The 23,311-nt window shown below is 58.1% G+C and overlaps 2 protein-coding genes across 2 annotated transcripts; one reads left to right on the top strand and one right to left on the bottom strand.

Annotated features, from left to right (window-relative positions):
* Positions 786 to 12,458, top strand: PLEKHN1 (pleckstrin homology domain containing N1). The gene is made up of 15 exons (XM_021374609.1): positions 786 to 1,054; positions 2,093 to 2,192; positions 4,577 to 4,723; positions 4,834 to 4,914; positions 5,692 to 5,779; positions 7,134 to 7,258; positions 7,443 to 7,592; positions 7,746 to 7,826; positions 9,349 to 9,418; positions 9,743 to 9,897; positions 10,263 to 10,442; positions 10,574 to 10,810; positions 10,982 to 11,092; positions 11,284 to 11,332; positions 11,549 to 12,458. Exons 1-15 carry the CDS (start codon positions 975 to 977, stop codon positions 11,719 to 11,721), a joined length of 1,827 nt encoding a protein of 608 aa, XP_021230284.1. The 5' UTR covers positions 786 to 974; the 3' UTR covers positions 11,722 to 12,458.
* PERM1 (PPARGC1 and ESRR induced regulator, muscle 1) lies at positions 13,269 to 19,266 on the bottom strand. Its single transcript, XM_021417699.1, has 4 exons — positions 18,552 to 19,266; positions 16,167 to 18,080; positions 15,679 to 15,795; positions 13,269 to 14,404 (listed from the first exon to the last, which is right to left on the bottom strand). The coding sequence occupies exons 2-4, from the start codon at positions 18,076 to 18,078 to the stop codon at positions 14,325 to 14,327; spliced, it is 2,109 nt and encodes a 702-aa protein (XP_021273374.1). The 5' UTR covers positions 18,079 to 18,080; positions 18,552 to 19,266; the 3' UTR covers positions 13,269 to 14,324.

Raw genomic sequence — 23,311 nt, 5'->3', positions numbered from 1 at the left:
TTGGTGCTGTGGGATGTGCTGCTTTTGTGCAGCTCCAGGACAAGGTGGGTGCAGACGGAACCCAACAACCCCAGCATGTCCCTAAGGCTTCACAGAGCCAGTCCCAGCGTGGTTCAAAGAGCTCTGCTAGCAAAACATCCTCTCCCAGTCTTAAAACCCCTTGTCAGAGCATCCGTCATAATCTGGGAGGTGTTCCAGCAAGGAACGAACCTTCCCGTTAAAAACACACATGCTGCTTTGGGGTTAAGCTTGCCTTCCCTTTCTCAGCATCAGCCCTTGCTGCTGCTCTGCTGGGTTTCTGCATGGGGCTGCAGGGACAAAACCTGCTCCCTGCAAACCCCTCGTTGCCACCGGGGTCTTCTTCACCCACCAAGAGAGCGCTGTCCCCATTAACTCCTTCCATGCCAAACGCTGTTCCTGCAAACCTCCCTGCAAGTAAACAGCCGTGACCCAAGGCTCTTCTTGCTGAACTCTGGGATGCGAGTTCTCTGCGTGCTTTGGGTTTGCGTCATAGCACCAGGGAAAGAAAAGAGTTTCCCCATTTGCTGTGACCATACAGCCTTCTTTTTTGCAATCAGCAGGACAGAAACATTCACTCTGCATCCACCTCTCACCTCACCGTTAGCGACTCGTGTGTCACTACCATCTCTTTCCGCATGCCTTTTTTCCTCCAGCCAACACGAGCGACCATGGACACCCAGTAGGAAAAACGCTCCCGGGGCATTTCTGCAGCCCTATCCCGTGCCTGGAGCTGGGCTCGGCCCTGGGACGCAGCCCCTCCCCACACGTCCCGGCCCCACGCGGGGCGGAGGAGAAGCAGCCGGTGAGAGCCCTCGGCCAAAAGTCTGTTTGCTGCCGGCTCACACCCACAAGTCACCGCCGACAGACGGAAGCGGGGCATGGCTGCGTGACACACTCTCTGCTTCTGCTGCTCCCAGAGCTCCCAGTGCTCCCAGTGCACCTGGGCTGCGGGCATGGGGAACATCGCGTGCGTCCCGCAGGCGCCCGGAGGGCTCCGGCACTCCTTCAGGAGGAAACCTTCGCTGAAGAAAGAGTGAGTACGGCTGCTTTCATTGGGAACGGGCTCGGTGCTGAGCCCTCCTTGGGAATCCCAGTGAGCGTTCCCCTGCAGTCCCAGCAATGGGAGCTTTGTGGGGCTTTGCGTGGTGCCGCAGCAGCTGCAAACGCCTGGGGAGGGATCGCAGCGCTGCGCCGGAGTGCTGCAGCCACCCTGCCCTGAGGAACAGAGCGATTTATTTCGCTGGAGTTGGGAAATATCGCCTCCCCTTCGTGGGGCACAGCGCAGAATGCTCAGCGTTCCTTTGTTTTGTGTTTTATTCGTGCTGCCCTAACTCTAACCGTAACCCTAACCCTAGCCATAACCATAACCCTAACCCTAGCCATAACCCTAACCCTAACCATAACCACAACCCTAACCCTAACCATAACCACAACCCTAACCATAACCATAACCATAACCCTAAAGGTAACCCTAACCCTAACCCTAACCCTCACCCTCACCCTAACCCAGCTTTCCCAGCCCTATTCCTTTAGAAGGAAAACCCCAAACCCTGGCACTCATCCTGATCCCTGCTGTGCCCCTGCAGGAAGAAGACACCCCTGAAACCCACCCCCCCAGGGCAGTGCTGCCCACAGGTACCGCAGCCCCAGTTGGGTGCCTTGTGTGCTGTACTGGGAGAAGCTGGGGGCTCTGCTGGGGGTGGAAGGGAAGAGAGGAAAACCACAAAGACCCCATAATACCCAACAGTATGCATGTGTCTGTGTGTGTGTGTGTGTGCACATCTCTGCCCCGGGGGCCTCACAGTGGGGCTGGAGGTGGCACATTGCAGTGAGACATGGCTGCCCTGCTCTGCTCCCAGGCTCAGCTGGGAGTGTTTGGTTATGTGAGGAAATGGGAAATAAAACAAAGAAATGCCAACAGGTGCAGCACGAAACCCAGCCCAGTGCCAGACTGGGACGATTTGAAAGCCCACGGCGAACTGTTCACGGAGCTTTCCAAGTTCCCTATTTCTGGGCAGAACTCACTGCGCATCAAGCTCAGATCTGTGCATTTCTCTCCCCCGCCCCGTAGGCAAAACGGCAAGAAAAAGCTGCCCAGCTTCTTCGGCATAGACGGCGATGGGGAGAGGGATACGACGACGGACAAAATCCTGCAGTACATCCCTGGCAAGGCAAGTACCAGCACATCCCGCCCCCCAGGCTGTGTTCCCACCCATCCCAGGGCCAGAGGTGCACCGGGCTCCACCGCAAGGCAGCCCAGGGCTGAGCCCAATGCTCGGGGTCCCCGTGGAAGGGATAAGGGCACGTTGCATCCCTACACGTGTGTGATTCAGGGGGAATAGGAATGGGAATGGGAATGGGAACACTGCCGCCGCTCTCGGCTCTTTGTTTCTGGGTAGGAAGGGAAAATGCGAGAGAACACTCAAAGGTAGGATGATTCATTCCCACGCTGGAATGAGACGGAGCAGGCAGCGTATTAGCAATGAGCTCTGGGAAGATAATCAGGAAGGGCAGGTCTGCCCCGGGCACGTAGCAGCCCCGTGGCCATATGGCTGCGTACCAGCACTGCTCAGGGAGCACAGCTCTTTGTGTTTGCCCTGGACCTTGATGTGGTCCACGTCCGCAGATGGGGCAGCGCTGGGTGCATGCCGTTGTATGGCCATTGGACCAGGTGAATGTGGGGGAAGGGGAAACTGAGGCAGAGTGCCAGGCTCGCTACGAGGGACATCCTGCATGGAACTCAGAACCACCGTGGTCGGATATCTCCATCTGGGAGGTGATGGAGTCAGCCCAACTGTGTGCACGGCGCCCACCTTGTGCTGGGGGCATCCCCAAATCCCAGCACGGAGAGCATCCTCGAGCGGCTCCCACGCCCCACCCTTCCCCCTGCTTCCCACCCTTCCCAGCCGCAGCAAATCCGCAGGGGAAGGATGTGCCCGAGGCGCAGCGCTGGCTTTGGGTTAGCAGCAGCGCTCAGAGCCGCGGGGCTGATCCCTTCCTGCGGGGTGATTCAGCGGGGAGTCAGCGGGGGCTGCGGGGTACGGGCGGGTTAATCAGCAACCGGCTGTACCTGCGGGATGAGCGGCGGGGACGTGGGGAGGGCAAGGAGGTGTCAGGGTTGGCACCGCTTGCCAAGCCCTGGGAGGAAGCAGGTTGCCTGGGATCCGCGCTGCCTGCAGCCCGTGCGGAGCAAAAACGGGATAGAAAAGCACAGAGAGCCCCGCCTGGTAAAAAATTGACCTGAGCTGTCCTGCTCCTTCCTGCCCTGATCGGCGCTGATAAGAACGCTGGCGCTTGGAAGCCCTTCTCAATTACATCTTTCTCAAGAGAGAAAAATCCCAATCCCTCCCTTTGCCCACCGGCCACGCGGGGTCAGAGCCGCTCCCCTCCCCCCCCCAAGCCCCCAGTCCTGACCCTGGGGTGCAGCTGGAAACACAGAGCTGGCCCCAGGCTTCTCCAAGGGCGGATGGTGACGGCGTGGAGGGAAAAAACTGAGTCACCGGGCACTGTGAGTGCTGAGGTCCGAGCAGCGGTGCTGCTGGGAAGCGCAAAAGCAATCATTCCCCGTGGTTAATTGCCTCTGGTGAGAGCATCACCCGGCAGCCAGCGGGTCCCCACCTCTGGGGTGTATGTGCATGGCGCTGCATGGAGCTGGGAGGGGGACTGCAGCAGCAAAGGGCTTAGCTGCACCCTGAGCTGATATCAGAGCTCCATGCGGGTGCAGAAGGAGCTCAGCTCTGCAGGTATAAGGGTCTCGTGAGCCGCTGAGCTCCAGGGAGGGCTGGGGCAGCGCTGTGGGTTGATGCCATTCCGCAGGGGTGAGTCATGGGGGCCCACAGGGGCGAGCTGTGTGCTGCCGGCCCTGCATTCATCACGGGGCGCAGCAGCTGTCTCTGTGCTGGAGGGGTGAGGGCTGTCCCCCGGCTCCCTGCCGCGTTCTTGGAAATGCTGCTTCAACATGTCACCGCCGCAGCCCTCCCGCCTCGACATGGGAGGGAATATCCCATGCAAATGGGTAAAAAAGGTCCCCCCTGGGTGGCTTGCAGTGTGGTTCAGGAGGAGCTCGTGGCTCTCATCCTCTCTCTTCTGCTTGGCAATGAATATCTCCGAGCCTGTGTGCAATACCCCATGGGCTGCAGGCAGTGGAGTGCAATAGGGGCGTGGGTTTGTGCCGTTGCACAAGGGAGGAATTTCCATTGAACCAGAGCTCAGGAAACAAGGGAAACCCCTGGCCTGGAAGGCAAACTGTGTTGTCTTGGCCTTGCTCAGTCCTTGTCCCAGAGAACTGGGTCAGGACGGCAGGAGGTCAGCTATGGAGTTGGGAAACCCTAAATGCGCTCCCGCACACCCCCTTTCCCACCCCAGAAATTGTCCCTCCAGCTCCTGTCTCCCCCAAGCCCATGCATCCTCAGCTCTGCCAGCTGTGCCCAAAGCTGATGCTGGCACAGAGACCCCCAAACCAGAGCAGATGTGGAGGAAGTTCTGTGCTGAGGACACTCCTTCCATCCACCCCACATCCCACCTCTAACTTGTTCATCTCCAATCTTTGCCACAGAGCATTCAGAACCAAGAAAACCAGAAGGAAAACCTGGACCAGAGGTTCCCCAGCCTGTTCAAGAAGGGACGGAGGAAAACGGTCGTCAGGAACCTGGGGAAAATCATCTATTACTCCAAGGTCAAGTTCAAGTTTCAGCACTGCCAGGTAATTCACGGCGTGACCCTGCAGGGCTGGGATGTGGGGAGCAACGCTGGGCAATGGGACCTACAGCTGTGGCATGTGTCTGTCAGAAACCCCAAGTGTGTTTTCTGCAGGAGGTCAATGACTGCTACCTGGAGCTCTTCCAGTCTCACCTGTACTTCCAGTCCATGGGCTCCAATGGGCTCACCTACCAGGTAGGGCACTTCCTAGGGGCAGCATGGCCATACTGGGGGCACTGGGTGGGATGGGGCAGGATGGGATGGGCCTCCACTAGCAACTTTTGGTGACGCTGCTTCATTACAAAGGCAGTTTTGCACACGCAGCCAAAAAAATCACAGCCAAACCGACCCTGAATGCATTCTCCCTCCACAGGAGTGAGTAACTACAGCCGAGCACGGCTGCTTTGTGGATGCTGGGGAAATCCGTCCCTTTTAGAAATGATTTATTGTCTTCTAGGCCACTTGAGGTTAATGCAATATGACAATGCGCTCTCTTGACTCACGCAGCAAGCCAGCCTTCAGCCGAAAAGGCATACGGCAGAATGCAAGCACCATCACCAATCCCACTCTGCTTTATTAACAGCCCCTTGGTTTATTAATTCTAAAGGAATTAAAAAGGAATTAATGTGCCAGCAGCGGCCCCCAGACATTACAGCAATTAGCATCTTTCACACCCCCTGTTCCGAGAGCCCGAGATGGGAGCACATGCTTATCATCACTCCTGTGCCTCGTTAGAGCAGAGTGAGAAGGGCTGGGGTATAGGAGCAGAGCAGCTCTGTTCAGCTTTGTGCTATTGCCATATTCTGGTTTTCTTGCATTTGGTTTTGCTGAGGTTTCCCCAAGATCTGAAACTGCTGGATGGAAGGCCCAGATGTTTCCAGCTGTTGGCAGCCCAACCTGCGAGGCTCCCAAGGGGAAAGGGGCGTTCCTTGTGGGCTGCCCCCAAAACAACTGTGTCTCCTTTGCACACAGGGCCTGCTGCCTTTGAAAGAGCTGAATGTGTGCGAGGTGGAGAGCAGGAGGAGCGCGGGGCAGGAGGAGCACGCCTTCCGCATCACAGGTCCGTGCCCCATGGCTTGAACAGAGGGAGGAGGGTGTGTGAACCACAGCTGCCCCACGGGGATGAAGTGGAAAACCACGTTGTGGGGAGAGGAGGCAGGGAACCGGTGCTCTGCGTCCTTACCTGGTAGGGATGCTGGATGCTCGTGGCTGCGGGCAGGGAAAGGGCTGAGTGGGGACTTCACTGCTGCCTTCAAGGGTTTTTAGGCATTCCATGCACTTGCCTTGCTTATACAAGGGATTATGAGCTGTCTGCAGCGTGGCCAGAGGCTTCTTTGCTGAGTTACAGCAGTCCCAAGGCCCCAGGGGTGGCAGTTAGAGCCCAGAGTGCACAGAAATAGGGAAGGAATGCTGGAAAGACACGGAGCCAAGAAGAGAAAGCCATGCCATGGCCACCCAGAGATGCAAAAAAGGTCCACGTGGTCAAAAGGAGATGCTGACAAAGCTGCTGTGCCTTGGGTTTGTGGTCCAGCTGCTGGTTCTGGTTGGACTGTGAGCACCCCGACCTGGCTCATGGAAGTGGCTCTGAGTTTGCCCAGAGCCTTCCCACAGGAAGAGGAAGGACGGGACCGTGGGACAGAGCACGAGGCTGGCACAGGTTGCTCAGCATGGTTGTGACATTGCTGCCCAGCAGAGCCTGGAAGGAGCCCAGAGCCACCCGAGTTCCTGGATAATGCTATTAGCACCCAGACACCTTACTGAGCAGGGGATCTCTTTATCCCCATTGCAAAGGCAGGGAAACCAAGGCAGGGAAGAGGGGAGAGCCCCGGACCTGCAGGAGGTGCCCAATGGCTCCTTGCACCTGCATGCTGAGATGGAGCTGAGCGGAGTGATGCAGGGACAGCCGCTCTGCCTCAGTTTCCCCCCACTGCTGTGTTTGTGGCAGTGCATTTCTGGCGAGCCGGAGGTGTTTCAAAGTCTTAATTACCTGATCTTCATAACTAACACAGGTCTCATGAGATGAAAGGCTCCACAAAGGGCAAAGTACCACGTTTACCCCGTGCGCTCGCTTATCTGGCTCCTTCCAAGCCCCACAAATCCCCATCTCGCCGAGCATGCGCCGAGTTTGCTTATACCCTGAGATCACCAGTCAATTATTAATCCTAACATCCATCCCGCAGCCTGCCAGCAGCGGTGATTAACGTCATTAGATTGTCTCTGCAGCGAGTAGCAGGGGGTGTGAGGCTTCGTCTTGTGCTGCAGCTTGTCTGGCACAGGTGGAGCAATAAATACATACGTTGGGAAGCGGCTGGTCTATACATTTACAGCCGAAGCGAAGCTAAGAAGCAGCGTGGTGCCCTTTGATGCTGCTGCGCGGTGCCCAGCTCAGCACATCTTGTCTCTCCAACACCCAGGTCCTCTGCTGAACCCTCTGATCGTGTTCTGCCCCACGGAGACGGAGCTGAAGCAGTGGCTCTATCACCTGGAGAAGCAGATCCACCTGAATGGAGGGAGTCTGGGCTTGCCCTTTGTTGCTCAGGTTGGTGCTCTGGGCCGGGATGTACAGGCTCAGCGTTGGGTGGATGCTGTGCTCTGCAGCATGCTGCTTCTCCATCGCCTCTTGCAGCCCCTCTTGTTGGGTCTGGGGAAATTCTGACCCAATGTCCAGAGCTTGCTGGACATTTCAAAGGGGAGGGCACATCTCCTCTCTGCTCCATCCCTAGGATGACTGGAAGCAGAGCTCGGTGGCGAAGGAGGAGCTGCGGTGGTCGGTGCAGAACATGCCCGTCCAGGAGTGGGGGGGGACCCAGCGGGAATCCCTCGGCGACGTCCTCTGCGTTTCCAAAGTGAAGCTCCAGCACCTGCCTTTCCAGGTAGGACACCGTGGGGTCCCTGAAGGGCCCTTCAACCCATGTCATGGGACAGCGCTTGTCCCCGCTCTGCTGGCCTGGCAGTGGTGCCTGGGGATGGAGAACCTGCAGGGGAGCTCTGGCCCAGGGCTCAGCTCTGCTCTTTTGCTTCCCTAGGAGCAGCATGAGCGCCTGCTGGTACTGTACCCCTCCACGCTGGTGATCGTGTCTGAAGAGCACAACGGCCTCTACTTTAAGGTACTCTCATCGTCCAGCATCTCCCCTTTCTCTCCCCAACCCACAGCACAGCTTCGGCTCTTTGTTCCCTCCACCTGGCTCCCCTCCTCCTCTTGGCAAGGGCTCTCCCTCCCTCGCCAGCTGGCAGGTAAGCAGCAGCAGGGTGTTGCAAGCTCTCTTCCCATGAGAAACACCTTGCCCTCCTACAAGGCCCCGCGGCAAAGGAGCTGGCTGCCGAGCGCTGCGGTACAGGGAGGAGGAGGTGAAAGCCAGCAGCACCCAGGCAGCGTGCATGGCGTGGGGGCTGCACCTGCATCACCTGCAGCATGAACGGCCCTGCAAGCCAACATCTCAGGCATCATTGCAATGGCCATCAAGAAGCCATGTGCACTCCAAGGCTGTTTTCTCGTGTTTGAGCAGAGAAACAAGCCGTGGAGCGCCCATCGGACAGATGCGCATCACCAGGATGCTATGTCACTGCGTCCATGCCATGCCCTGCGGCATGCAGGCTGCTTTTAATTGGAGTGGGAAGAGCTGCGTGGAGCATCCACGGGCTGGAGCAGGGCCATGCACCATGAGAGCTCTCCCAGAGCACCCGCTTGGGTGTTTCCCCGTGCCACACCTCGGGCTGAGCTTGTTTCAGGAGCTCCTGGGAAGGGGACACTGCACGAGGGGGGCCCTGGGCTGGGCTCCTGGATGAACTCATCTCTTTTGAAACCTTAAACTGGATTTGTCTTCCCCATCCTCACCGTGCTGCCTTCCCACGGTGTGGGGCTGCGGGGGATTCCCTGTGAACCGGCTTTTCCACGGGCATGCTGGGGCACAGCAGCCTTCTCCCAGCGCTTCTGCAAACCTGCTGAGTCCTCCCATTGATGTGAACAGAGCCTGGCCCTTTTGCTTGCTGTTTTTGGGGGTTGCTGTGCCCGGGAGGGCTGTTTGCAAGGGATGCTCTGCGCCTGCCCCACGCCAGCCCCCGCCCATGCACGGTGACACCAAAGTCCATTTCTTACAGCAGCGGCAGGGGAAACTGAGTCATGGAGCGCTGCATTAGTTTTTCCTCCCAAGGTCAGCATTGTTTGGACCATAAATGGCTTTCCTGCGCAGGCAAAATACTGCAGGAGTTTGTCATCACACCCTCAGCACCGACCTACCTCCATGGCAGTGCAATGCCATTGTGGACGTGCGTGCAATGATCGCATTGCACCTCCCAGCCTGGTGGCTGCAGGCGCTGGGGACAAGTTGGGGACAGAGTGCTTCAGCCTCTGCCACATGTGCCACCAGAGTGGCGGCCACAAGTGTGCCCTGCAGCCTGGGGCTCATGTTTCAGCTGCTGGCACCCGCGGGGCTCAGTTCTGTCTTTGTGAGGCTTTGCAGGGTATGGAGGGGGGATTCCTGGCTGCCAGGCTGGAAATCCCAGCCAGCAGGTTGGCTTTTGATGGGACAATGCCTGTGCAGTGTGCTGGAGATGTCAGCTGCTAAAAGGTGGGAAAATGTTGCAAAGAGGGCTAGAAAGGAGACGGTGCTTTTCTTCTTTCCCCTACAGGGCGAGCTGCCACTCAATGCCATCCAGGTGTTATTTGAAGAGAATGAGAAAACCTCATTTTTAATAGAAGGTGCATGTTCAGGGCTGTGCTGGAAGCAGGCTGGGTTTGGGCTGGAATCCTCTTGACTCATGGTGGTGTAGGGACCTGGTGCCTGGGGGTGTTTTATGGGGTGTGGGGTATGGGGTATGGGGATGGGGATGGGATATGGGGGATGGAGATAGGGACAAGTTATGGGGATGGGGTATGAGGTATGGGATAAGGGGATGGAGTATGGGGATGAGAATGGGGATGGGGTAAGGGGATGGGGTATGGGGATGCCTATGGGTTCCTGGGGGAAGCACCACAGGCTGCAGCCTGGCCCCAGCAGCAGCCCCGCGCGATGCTGTCTCGCAGGCCGGCTGATCAACTCCATCCGCGTCATCTGCTGCAGCTATGAGGATTACCAGGAGTGGCTCTACTGCCTCAAAACAGCCCAGTTTCGAAATGCTGACTCCTCCCTGTCCGGATCAGAGAGTTTCTCAGGATCAAAGCTGCCACACCTCAGCCAGGTAACAGCTGTTGTGGATTTGCGTGGAAACCAATAAAAATCCAATGGGCACTGGGACAGATGTCTTTGCCACAAGCTTCCAGGCTGAGCTGGACCATGAAGCTTTAGCTCCATCCATAGGATGCCCAGCCCTAAGGAGCTCCATCTATAAGGATGCTCAGCCCTAGGGTTCTTCATCCATAGGATGTTCAGCCCTAGGGTTCTTCATCCATAGGATGCTCAGCCCTAGGGAGCTCCATCCATAGGATGCTCAGCCCTAGGGTTCTCCATCTATAAGGATGTTCAGCCCCAGGGAGCAGCACATGCCAGTGCAGGGTGTTGGGATGCTCAGGTTGCTCTGATCAATCCTCTTCTCTTCCCCCACAGTTTGCTGGCAGTGGGAGGGGTTCACTGGCCTCTGATGGCCGCACCAACTCCTGGGCATCCGGAGGGAAAGGGACCAACACCCTGACACACCTATCCCAGCACAGCGGCTCACTGCACGATGCACAGTCCTTTGTGCTGCTGGAGGAGCAGCACAGCCCCGGCTATTCCCAACCTCTCCATGTGAGTGAGCCCAAATCCTGGGAAATCAGTGGGGAGGGAGTGGGTGGAACGCCCAAGCAAGGCAGTGACTATGCATTGCCTACACGTGGGTCCAGGCTGCTTGAAAAGAGCCAGCTTTGACTTTTTTGCAGTGCCTACCCCACACCAACTGGCCGAGCACTGTGCTGCCTGCGCAGGAGCTGCGGAGGGGCAGCAGCACCAAGAAGCCCAAAGGCAGATGTGGTCCATGCACACAGGACGTGGAGCAGGCACCATGCAGCCTCCTCCCCCAGCACCCCGTCCTGCCTGCGCTGTACAGCGAGCCGTACTGCACCTATAGCACACCGCATCGCCCCACAGACCCCCCAGCACAGCTGGAACTGAGCAACGTAAGAGTTGGCTGCAGCACCACGGAGCTGGTGCATGTTCCTCCTCTCCAGTTCCTTACGTTTTCCTCACTGTGATGCCCTGACAGCTGCTGTAGGGGAGCAGTCTGGTTTAGGGGTGGGGGGCCACCAGTCTCCATGGTGGGCTTCAGCTCTGCCATTTGCTCTGGTTAGGTCCTGCAGTGCCAGAAGATCGCCCAGCCCCGGCCCGGCAGGCACTGGATGGAGATGCTCGGGGCACAGAGACACCCCCAGCCTCCTGCTGATGCTCCATACCTTGCCAGCGTGAGTTTGTCAGTGCAGCCCTGGTGCAGGGAGCAGCCCTGCAGTGCTGTTCTGCAGGCACCCGGGAGGGGCTGGGGGCGTGATTTGCCTCTCTCAAGGCTGGAGCCCATTGCATGGGTGTGGGAATGGCATGGGGTACCCGAGAGCTACAGCACTGTGCCATCCCCATGGATGCATCTCCTCCTTTCCAGGTGTCATCTCTGTCAGAGGAACATCTGGGCCCCCTGCTGCAGCCACCAGGTGAGGCCATGGGTGCTGCTGGGTGCTCCATCCCCATCTGCATCCCCATGCACATCCCGACCTCCGTCCCCACTCACATCCCCATTGGTATCCTTGGGGCAGGGCTGAAGGAGTGCAGGGACACATGCGTGCCCTTCCCTCCTCCTTGCTGACCACAGGCAGCTGAATCGGGCTGCTTTGGAGGAGCTCTCAGAGCTGTGTTCTGTCTCCCTGCAGATGATGGCATCGGTGCCTATGACGTTCCGGAGGGTGGCTGCCTGCACCGCGACTCCGCAGTGTACCACGACTACGCCGAGCTGCAGAGCTTCCAGAGCGAGCTCAGCTACGACAACCTGTGGGACGCCGAGGGCAGGGAGCCAGACAGCCCAGCACCCTTCTATGAGGTGTGAGTAGGGGCTCACCGGGCACAGGACGGCCCCTGGGCTCTGTTCTCCCACGCCTGTGGGTGTAGGAAGCAAAGAGATATGTAGCAGTCCCTGGGAGCAGTGTTAAGGACATCCCAGAATGGTGCCCTGGGTTCCTCCTTGAGGGAGGGGGGCACAACCTCCTCCCACCCCTCAGTGCCTGGGGGCATCTGGGGAGATCAGGGCACAAACAACAGGGGACAGAGTCTGGGTGCTATTGCTCTGCAGCCTCTTGGCCAGATCCCTCAGCACATAGGAGGTCAGCAGCAAACCCAAATGTTTTTTCACCTGAGGCTCCAAATTCTTAACCTTTGTCCCCTCGAGAGGCTGCAAACCAAACACAGCAACAAAATCTCTGTTTCGGTGCACACAAAGCAACCCAGCAGCATTTTGTACTTGAATATCTACGTATTACATTGTACTTGTCTGTATTTTTCAGAAGGTATCCAGCCAAGTTTACATGAGAGGTTTGAGTGGATTTGATGTATTTAACGTGTACATGTGGCTGTGTTGGAGATGTATTTAATTTTGAAGCTGTGGATGAGGCTCGGTGCTGCAGAATGGGCAGCGTGCGTGTGTTGGGTTGGGTCTTCTGCTGTCGTCGTGTCGTTCCGGGTTTACCTTCTTGTTGGGAAGCTGTGTACTAATAACCACAAGGATCTATTTATTCAGAATGGAATGGTACTGTGAGCCCTGCAATTACAGCACACCTTCCTCTGGCAGGCGTTGTTCTCTCTTTGCCATCCCTGGTTGAGGTGACTTTCACCCAGAGGTGCATTCTGCTCTTTGCCTTTGCTTTCCCCCCACGTTCTGGGGGTCTCGGGAAGGGGCTCTCCAATCCACCCCATGCACTCACATGGGGCAGCATGCAGCAAGGTGCATGGCCCCACAGCAGCAGCTCTCCCCCCTTAGCTGCACTGGGATTAAATTGCAGCCTCGGTGCATGGCTGCAGTGTTGGGTCCTGGGCTCCTTTTGGGTGAGACCCAAATATCTCCTCCTGGCATTGCTCTCAGACAGCAGGAGGTGGCAATAGCTGCACGCTCCCACCTCCCAGCTCCCAGCACTCCCTCTGAAGCCCTGCGAGAGGACGGCAGCGACTCAGCCCTGACCTAGCAGAAATGTCCGCAGGAAGCTTTGCTCTCATCTCATGACGAGGGGGGAGGTGACTGAAATATGAAAGGAGCTGCTCAGGCCGAGCAGATTGCAGCACAGAGCCATTGCCCACATGGTGCACGCAGGCAGAGGGGCCAGCACCTGCCTGACTTTTTCAAGGAGGTGTCAGCCATGGGAGCTGCACGCAGGACAGGGTGGCACGGCGCCCGCCTCGGTGACACGCACGCAGCCTCGAGGATGCACCCAAAAGGTCGTTTCTATTGTGGTGGTGGGGCTGGTGCTGAGGTGCTGAGCTGCTGGCTGCTCCCTCTGGGGGGAGGGGGGGATGCCTCTATGGGTTGACCACCGAGAGGGGTGGGCACTGGAAAGGCCACACTCTGAAGGAGCACACCATGCAGACACAGGAACGCATGCAAAGTACTGAAGGAGATAGATCTTTATTAGAAGCTTCCAGCATATTTAGTCTGTTCTCTTCCTCCACACAACTCCTCATACCCAACATACAGCTCCTACACAGTCCATATAGAGCTGGTACCTCTCCCTCGCCACTTGCTGCTATGCATCCCACTGCACAGCTGCACGGTGTGCTCTCTGCTCTGCATTTATGGTCTTCAGTACAACCCACACATGGCACGTTGCATTGCAAGGGAAGAGCGGAACCTCTTCTTCTTGCCCCTTATTGCCTCAGGCTGCTCCTATAAAGCTCCCAGGCAGACCCACATGGGATTTTGGGGCAGATTTCCCCAGTACCTTTGTGGGTCTTGTCCCTAAGTGCTTGCCCAACCTCATGTTTGTGCTGTTTGCAGACTTGCAAGTGCAGAAAACCTTCTCGAATAATGCCCTTGGGTGACCAGGAAGGCTCTAGAGGCAGGGAAGAGACAAAACCTGCTTTGTTTTTGCCTCCCACCCCGCTGGGTCTCACTCCCTCCTCCCCCACAAGGTCACACTCTCACCCTCCTCCTCCTTCCACTCCATGTCCCCAGGACAGGAGCAGCAGTGGAACAAGCAGACCCCGGGGCTGGCAGCCACTGGAGCCAAATGTGCAATCCCCATGCCCTCTCCAACACGCTCCTGTCCTTGCCAGGGCTCTTCCCAGTGCTCAGCCCCAATCCCTTCTGTAGGACATGAAGCACCTTTTCTGTTTGTTTGGTTCTTTTTTTTGCTGTCCATCTCAGTGTTTTGCCAGTGCATGACCTCCACGGGGAGGTCGGACGCCAATCCTGCTCCTAGCAGGTGGCACAAATATGAAAGAAGTGTGCAAAGAAAGAACAGAGCCAGCCCACGCCGGGCTCCTCTTCTGTCCAGTGCAGGTACAAACCGCCTACCGTGTTGTCACTGGAAGGATCCTGCTCCCCGTGACCTCCTGTCCCCTTTGGGCACCTGGCAAGTCGTGGTGCTGGGCTCTGGGCTCCTCATGCTGCCCAAGAACAAGGTGCCCATCCTCAGCTGTCCTTGGGAACGTGGCACGCCGGGGCTAGGTGCGGGGCTGTCCTTCCCTGACCTGCCGTCGGAAGTAGCGGATGGCAGACAGCGTGCCAAAACTCGCCAGGAACACTGGAAAAGAGCCCGACACATTCCCATGGTGAGGCTGGGAGCTTCTCGCAACCTAGAGGGCTTTCTCCCAACTTGAAGTCCATGGGACCTCCTGCTAAGCATCCCAATCTCGCAGGGTTGTTCCCAGCGCATTTCATTCTGAGTTGCCCACACCTTGGAGACCACATCTGGGCCTCTAGCTTGGGTACTTGGGTCATTGTTCCACCAGATGGCTGTTTTAAGGGAAACACTGCACAGAGTCCACGTGTGTGATGAGAAGTGAAAGGACTGAGCACCGTGGTGGTGTTGGATTGAGCACCATGATGGTGTTGGATTGAGCACCATGATGGTGTTGGATTGAGCACTGTGTCGGTGTTGGTTTGAGCACCATGTCGGTGTTGGATTGAGCACCATGTCAGTTTTGGATTGATCACAGTAGATCCACACAAGGTATGGATGCCATGATGGTGATGGTGGTTGCATCTGGTATGGCTTGTGACCTCTTATATATGTGATGCTGGAAAGAAACCCCCTTGGAGGAAGCCACATCTCTTGAGTTAGCTCTCCTGACATCTCAAAGGCAGTGACCTTAACTTGGTGCCTACACGGTGCCGGGAGGTTTGGTCACCCCAGACCCCCATCCCACCATATTGTTCTGTGGGCTATCTGCAGACATCGTGATCCCAGCCAAAAGCAGAAAATACCCAAAACTCAGAGTGAGAAAATGGAGATATACGAATGGATGGAGCTCTTCTCTGGACACCTAGCAAAAGTTTTCAGTTTGGCTCACAGCAGAGGTCAGATCATCTCATGTGTGCCCAAGAAAAGCTCCTTGCACGCTGCTTTATGCAATCCCATGGCACCAGGCCCACTGTGCCCACATCTGCCCCTGGTACTAAGAAGGCAAGGAAGAGCCAGCCAAGAGCTCCTTGTGATCATGGTGCGGAGCTGCCTTAGCTAACGTGCTATTCTCAGCCCGGGTGTCAGCTTCCTGGTGACCTTCGTGGGGAACATTTCTCCTGGCAGCCTGGGGCCACCTCGATGCCAACTTGGTGCCAACCAGCTCTGCAAAGGCTGTTCTGGGATAAAACTGGGGTACAGAGCTACGTACAAGGCAGCAGACACCGTGCACCCTAAGCAAGGAGTCAGGACCAACATTCCTACAGGAGATGTTAGAAAGCACCTTTGGAACAGCCAGAAAACAGCCACATTTTCCCACCAGCACATTTCGGTGATGGCATCCCTGCCTTCCTCCCTGCACACCCCATCCTCCCCCAGCCCCACACACCACGCACCGGTTTTCCAGGCATCCGGAGCCTGCAGGTCAGAGGTCTTCACTGCCCAGGAGGCAAAGGCACAGAAGACGAGGCACATGTCCTTGTGGGTCAGCGACAGCGGGGCCTCGGGTCTGCCTGCGGGAAGGGGAGTGAGCTCACGATGTGGCCCCAAAGTTGGTGCTTTTTGCTCCCGCTTCATCAGACTGCAGCTCAGCAGTCATTGCCATATCTCAGGGTGCAGAAGGATTTGGCTATTTTCCCTCCCATCCCCTCACCAGGAACGCAGGTATGTTGTTCTGCAGGATGGCACAACCATGGGGACAACTGACCCAGCAAGGAGAGGGACTGGGGCCAGCACACAGCCTGCTGCATGCATGCAAGCTGCACACCGTGCTACATGCATGCACAGCACACATCCCACTGCATGCATGCATAATGCAAAGCCAGAGATGCACAGACCTCAGCAGTCTCCATGCAGAGCCAGCTGTGGGCTCCCGCTGCTTTACCTCTCAGTGCAAGGGCCATATCCAAAGCCGGTGGGTGCTCGGGACCCCCTCCCAGCGGCACCAAGGCAAGATGGGACCCTCTCCGCACCAGCGATGGGGAGGTGGGTGCTTGGGTTATACCACGCTGCTTTGGCCTCTGCAGGATGGACTTCAGAGCCCCCATGGCTTTCCTCACCTCGGAGGCTGGTGAGGAGAAAAGAAATCCCCTCCAGCCCCCCCTGTGCCGGGGCCCATCAGGGAAGAAGTGTTCATACAGCTCGGGCACCGTGGCAACCAGGGGCTCTTTGGCTGCAGCCACATCGGGATCCTCCTTTTGCAGCTCAGCGTGGTGCAAGTCAAAGAACTCCTTCTTCTTCCTCTGCTTACGCTTGGATTTTTTCCTGCTTCCTTCAGGTTCATTGAAAAAATACTCATACAGTTCAGGCAAGGATATTTCCCTTTCCAAGGGTGTTTTCTCACCCTCCACCGCATTCTCTGTTGCTTCTTCTTCCCCCTGGGAGTCGCAGAACAAATAGTCGTACATCTCGGGCCACGTCACATCCAGGGTGTCTGCCCTGGGAGAGCCCCCAACTGTGAATCTCAGGGGGCCCATCTCCTGGGGGGGACTGGCTGTGAACTCCCTGCAGCCCCCAGCAGCAGTATCCACACTCTGGGGACGGAGAACCTTCCCCTCCTGGCACAGCACTCCCGGAGCAGTGACGACCATTGGTGCCGTGACAGCCACTGGTGCAGTGACAACCACTGGTGCGGTGACAACCACTGGTGCAGTGACAACCACTGGCATGGTATCTGGTGTGGTGACAACAACCGGCGCGGTGACAACCACTGGTGGGGTGACAACCACTGGTGGGGTGACAACCACTGGCATGGTGTCCGGTGTGGAGACAACCACTGATGTGGTGACCACCACTGGCACAGCATCACGTGCTCCTGAGCCCCCTGCCTGCCTGGCCAGCTTGGTGGCCCTCGCCTTCCCTGGTGACTGTGCCCCAGGCTCCTTCGCCTTCAGCTTTGGGGACACGCTGGGGGGGACATCTCCCAGCTCCGCACCAGGGCTGCCCGCCAGCTGTTTGCCCTCCGCAGCCTCCTCGCTGCTCAGCCTTATGGGTGCTGCTTTGGCCGCCTTCTCCTTCCCTTTGCTCTTCCTCGAGGCCAGTGGGGAGGATGAGGGGGCCCTGCTGGGTGTCGTGACGCCCTGTGCTGGGCTCCCCGCCGGCTCTTTGTCCCCAGGGGTCACCTCGGCGCCACCAGCTCCACGCTGCTTGCGGCTCTTCCTCGCCGACAATGGCACTTTGGGTCTCACCACCTCAGGGACGCCAGGCTGGCTGGCTGATTTGTCTCCAAGCTCTGCAGCAGGGTGCTCATGGGGGGGTCCCGGCTCTCCACCATGGCTTTTCCACGCAGTAGCCTCCTGGGCACCTCCCTGTGCTGCCGCTGGTCTCCCACAGGACTGCTCCATACTGGCGTCCTCTCCTTGGGCACGGGGCACAGCGGGGTGCCCAGCACACTCCATAGCCCCGCTGCCAGCAGCTCCTTCTCCTGATTCTGCATCCTGCCCTGCGATGCCCTTGGCTGCAGGAGGACAGGGCGGCTGCCTGCCCTGCGTGCTGGGCATGGCAGCAAGCAGCGGGCAGACGGGCTGCTTGCCTTCACGGAGAATGGATGAGCACGGATCCGCTTCGTCCTCTCCACACAGCCCACGTGGGGAGCAGCTCGCCTTGCCAAGCCCTGGCTCGGCGCCTGTCCTGGTGCTGCCCGGAGCGGGCACGCCGTCCCCTTGCTCAATGTCACTGAGGCACTGCTCCTCCACTGTGGCCAGGGCGGCCGGCGCTTGGTTGCATTCCTCCACTGCCCTCAAGAACTCGGCCCAGTCGCAGTCGTTCAGCTGGATGCTGTACTCGAAGTTATCCATGCCTGCAGCAGCACAGCAAGGGGAGGGGGCCGGAGAGAGCAGGGAGTGAGGAGGGGGCATGGCATCACCAGCAGAGCATGCCCCCCAGCCCTTGGCCCTGCTCATTTTGGGGCTGGAATCAATGGGATCTCATCCCGTGAAGATGGCTCGTGGCAGACCTCACAGGTGGTGCTGAGCTGGGTAAGGCCACGGCCACTCCAATCAGGGCTGCTCCTGGTGTTCCCTCTGCACAGCACCATGATATTGCATCTCTCCTTCCCTTTTCCCATTTGCTTTGCCCCCGACCCGTGCAAAAAAGCAGAGGACTGAGGCTCTTTCCCACTGCCCAGCGCCGTGCAGGAGGGAGCATGCAGTGCAGCCCACGCGGAGAGGTTTGCAGCCTTTTGGGGTGGGAGATGCAACAGAGCCCAAAGCCAGCAGGGGGGACCCGGCAGCAGGAGGAGAAGCAGAGAAGCCACAACACCGCATCCTACCTGTGCCACAGCCCCAGGTGGTGATGGAGCCATTCAGAGAGCAGCGCAGGAAAATCCCCCCAGCACAACATGATGCCGTACCCTTGACGGGGGCAGAGAGCTTCAGCTCCGCTCCATTCACCGCTAAAAATAGTCCCCGTGTCACCTGAGCTGCAGGGAGGGCAGCTCCTTATTTAGAAGCTGCTGGGGCAGAGGCGAGGTGGCAGGCAGCACGTCGCTGCCCTGTGCTCTATGGGGTCTGTGGGATTGTGGCCCAACGGGATGGGCACTGCAGCCCCATGGAATGGGCATTGCAGCCCTATGGGTATCACAGCCCCATGGGATGGGCATCGCAGCCCCATGGGATGGCCCATGGATGGGTCATGGAGAGTATCAGTGGGATCATAGAGTGAGCACAGGGGAAGTGAGCGGCCACGGGATGGCAACCAGAACCAGAAATAGTCCCAGCAGCCAGAAATAGCCGGGAACTGCTGCCTTGCCCCAGCTGCAGCCCCGTCCTGCAGGGTGGAAGCTCCCCTGCGCGGCTGCCGTCACGCACTGCACGGCCACGCAGCAGCACGCGGCCCTGTGCACCCTGCGGGCTGACACACGTGGGGAGAGGGGCCAGTGGAACAGGGGGAAGGGAGGAAGGCTGCTGCCTGTCTGCCCGCCCTGTCTGCTGTCTGATCTGGCTGCACCCTGCTCCCCCTGCTCCCCGCACGTGCTCGCAGACGCAGAAGGGAAACCAGCCGACTTCCTCCCCTTGGCTGCGCCCGCTTCCTTCCCTTTGAGCCCTCAGCCGGGGGCTGAGGCAGAGGAACTCTCCACCCCTCCTGGCAGACCGCAGCGGGGAACATGAAAGCTGCAGGCGCAGCAGGACGGAACCGGAGCCAGCAGCGGGCTGTTAGCGGTGTCACACCGACAGCCGGCACCGAACCCAACAGGAACTGCACACACCCCGGCCCGCAGGACGCAAGCACATCTCAGCACAAGAGGCATCCAAGTGTTTATTTTGCTGGCCGGGGAGAAGCCCACGCGCTGTCCTCGGGGGAACTGCACATCTGCAGGCCCTTCCCTGCCTTCCTCTGGGCTGACCCTAAAGGCACAGCGTGCTGTGGGGTGATGCACCCTGTGCTGCTCGGGGGATGCTCTGCTACCTCCAGCTGCCGCCCGCTCCCAGCCCCACACATTGCTGCTTGGGCACTCGGGACGTGATATAAATAACGGATGTCACCCTGTAATTAGAGATGGGACTGAAATAACGCAGCAGATGAGGCCCCTCTCCGCCCGACGGCACAGGATGGAGCGTGGGAGAAGGAGCCAGGAGCAAGGGCATGGGGCTCAGGGAAACTGAGGATCCTGCTTCGTGCAAAGCGTTTCTCTGGGCTGAACCCACTCCAGGGACAGTGCAGTGTGGGTTTGGTTGCAAAGAAGCCCTCCCTGCCCTGATCCAGACCCATCACAATGCGTCTGCATGGAGGGAGGGATGAGTTTGCAAGAAGCGAGGCAGACCATTAAAATAAGTGTAATGGAAAGAGAAAGACATCCCCAGATCCAGGAAGGGGTTAACCTTGCACTGAAACTCCGAGCTCAGTGCTGCAACCGCCAGGCTGGTTCTGCTGGTTTGGGGCAGGTGAGGCTGGGAATCATCACCCCCAAACCATCGAGGTCGGCATTGTTTTTCCCTATCCCCTCTTTTTGTGTGTGTGTGTGTGTGTGTGTGCATGAAACTCTGTCCCCAGGCTCTCTTAACATCCCAGCCCATGCTTCCCAGTGGGCTCACTCAAAGGTCAGCGCCTTGGCTGCCGCGAGACCCAGCCCGCGCCTGGCTGACACCGGGCCAAGCTCTCCCAAAGCCTCGCATCCTGGCCAGAGTTTCGGGTTGCTCATCCAAGTCTCGTTGGGTTTCAGGTTTCCCTGCAAGCGTCGGCTGTGCTCGGTGCACAGCAGCCTCGGGACACAGCTGCGTGCTGGCAGGATGGGTCCCTGTGCCAAGGGGATGCCAGCTGTGCCCACGTGGAGCTGCAGAAGGAGTCATGTCCGCCATGGGGTTCTGGTGCAAAGCTGCATTGCTGCGGTGCGACGCGACGACACGCAGCGTGGTTTGTGGTGGCAGTGGCTGGGGACCAGCAGCCACCACCAGGTGACAGATGTCACCCCACTGCCACCTCTCTGCCCTCTCCAAGCCCTTCCCTAGTAGCCAGAGCTCTGCTCTCGTTTTCCCTTTATTTTTTTGTTGCCATGAGTTTGCTGGGCTGAAGCTCCAGCTCACAGGCAGCCAGCTCTCACGGCCAGCAGGATCAGTGCTTTACCTGCGGAAACCATTTCCCTGCCGTTTCCACTAGGTGTCACTTCCAGCCAGAAAGTCAGCGCTTTCCCCAGATTTTTCACCTCCTGGTGCACAAGGTTATGCCAACCCTAAAGAGGGCCTGCAATGGCCAGGAGGTTGGCTTGGGGTGTTCTTGGGTTGGGATGTCGTTGGATCAGGATGTTGGTGGTTTGGGATGGGGTTGAGTTGGGATTTTGCTGAGTTGGGATGGGATTGGGTTGGGATGAGTTTGGGCTGTGATGGGGTTGGGTTGGGATGCAGTTGGGTTGGGATAGGGTTGTGTTGAGAGGGGGATGGGATTGGGTTGGGATGGAGATGGATTGGGATGGGGTTGGTTTGAGAGGGAATTGGGTTGAGATGGGGTTGGGTTGTGATGGGGTTAGGTTGGGATGGGGTTGAGCAGTAATACTGCTGGGTTGTGATGGGGTTGGGTTGAGATGGAGTTGGATTGGGATGGGGTTGGGTTGGGAGGAGTTTGGGTTGGGGTGGGGTTGGGTTGGGGTGCTATTGTGTTGTGATGGGGTTGGGCAGGTTAGGAACAGGTGTCAGTGCTTGGAGAAAACTGGAGAATTGCAACTGGGATGAGGTGCTCGGACTGCACTGATCCCGAAAGCCTGGAGAATTCAAATGCCACTAATACAGAGCACGTGGTCATCCCAGTGCCACCAGCTGCCATGCTCCTGGCTGAGCACCCCTGGGCTGTGCAGAGGGCAGGAAGCAGGAGGCAGCAAGAGCTGTGAAGCTCCAGCACCGCTCACGTCCTGGTTCTGGTGGCACCATCAGAAAGCAGAACCCCTCCGCTCCCACACACCCATCTGCCTCCCAGCAGGGCAAACAAACCCACCTCCCTCTATCAGGCCATTGTCTTTTGAGGAAATATTATTGTTTCCAGCAAAGCCCTTCCACCGCAGAGTGCTCTCCCATCTTCCTGTCTCCCTGCTCACATCTGGGAATCTCATTTCAAGCGCACATTTTTTTCCTCCAATTCTTCATAAAAGTAAAATATTTCTTCTTCCCCCTTCTCCTTCCAAGGGGGGTGGTTGGATTTGCATACCAGTTGGGCTTGGGCTGGGTGTTCTAAACGACTGAGGTTCTTTGCATGCTGCAAAAGTCCTTGTGCTTCCCTGAGCAGAACTTAAGGCACCCCTGGATGCAATGGCTCAGGATGGGTGCCTGCCCCACACTGAGCACAGCACAGTGCCAAGCGGGGCTGGAGCTGCTGCAATAACCCTGCTAACAGCAATGCCAGCACGGACGTATGGCGCTAATGGCAATCTGTGCTACCTGGCTGACTCATCTCTGCCCATTGATTTAGCAGCCGAGACCGAACTGAAGAGACAATAACAACTGCAAAGCAGGAGCAGACAGCAGAATTACAGCTGGAAGGAGATGAAAGGGTTGGGAGGAGCACGCTCCATCCCTGATAGGACTCGGTGCTCCGATTGCAGGAGCGTGGCATTGCAGCCTGGCTCTGCCCCGTGGGACGCGGGGGTGTCTGAGGCTGTGACTGCACTGGGGGGGCTGCCCCACAGCTCGCCCAGCTCCGCTCGAGGCCGTGGCTTAGAGAACCCGGCGTGGGAGCAGGGCTGCCCCGCTCCGGCATCTTAACAAGAAGCAGCTGCTGGAGGCGGAGGGAGGGATTGCACAAGGAAAAGGCCCCACTGCATTAATTAAAGGTCACGGGGCCATTCCAGAGGCTTCCCAATTACCTCTGGAAGAGTGTCGCTAATGTGAGATAATGATGTCATACGGCCACTAATGAGGCAGGTTAACCAGGCCCGCCGCCCCCTCCCCACGCCAGCAGAGCCCCTCCTCTGTCCCCCCCCTTGTAAGGTGCCTCACCCCACCCGTAACGGGGGGAAGGAGGAGACCGTGCCCCAGTTTGGGGTTTTGAGACCAGGAGAAGTCCCAGCGAGGCCCATTTGGGTGAAGTGCTCCTTGGGAACGATGTCAACAGGAGATTGTTCCGCCCTGACCCTGCTGCCTGCGTGGCTCCAACCAAATCCAACCCCATTAGCGCTCCTTAATGGAGCACAGTTGCAAGCTACAAATCCACCTCCCGATGCTTGGAGCTCCCTGGGGGCTCTGGGGCACGAACCCACCTTGGGGACAACCCCATCCCCTCGGACCTGCCCTGAGCAATGCACTGGGGTGGGGGTCTGGGGAGCAGGGAAAGCTCTGCCGCTGCGCCCTGCATCGACCCACGTGCAGATGCTGCTCCTGCAAATGGGGGCTGGCTGATAAGCCGTAATAGCAGCCACCTCCAGAGAGCTGATAAGCATCCCCTGTCCCCAGCTCAAACCCACAAGCACACACAAAATAAGCCGAGGAGCTGCCAGCTGCAATTTATCAGCGACGGGAAGAGACAGCGCACGGCTGGGAGTGAGGGAGCGCTTGCAGAGGTGGAGGGAGCGCTCCCGGGAAGGCAGAGCGGAGCAGCGCTGGGTTATTA

The sequence above is a fragment of the Numida meleagris genome, chromosome 20 (genome assembly GCF_002078875.1).
Source record: "Numida meleagris isolate 19003 breed g44 Domestic line chromosome 20, NumMel1.0, whole genome shotgun sequence".
NCBI classification, from domain to species: Eukaryota; Metazoa; Chordata; class Aves; order Galliformes; family Numididae; genus Numida; species Numida meleagris.
This window is presented reverse-complemented; position numbering and strand designations above follow the sequence as displayed.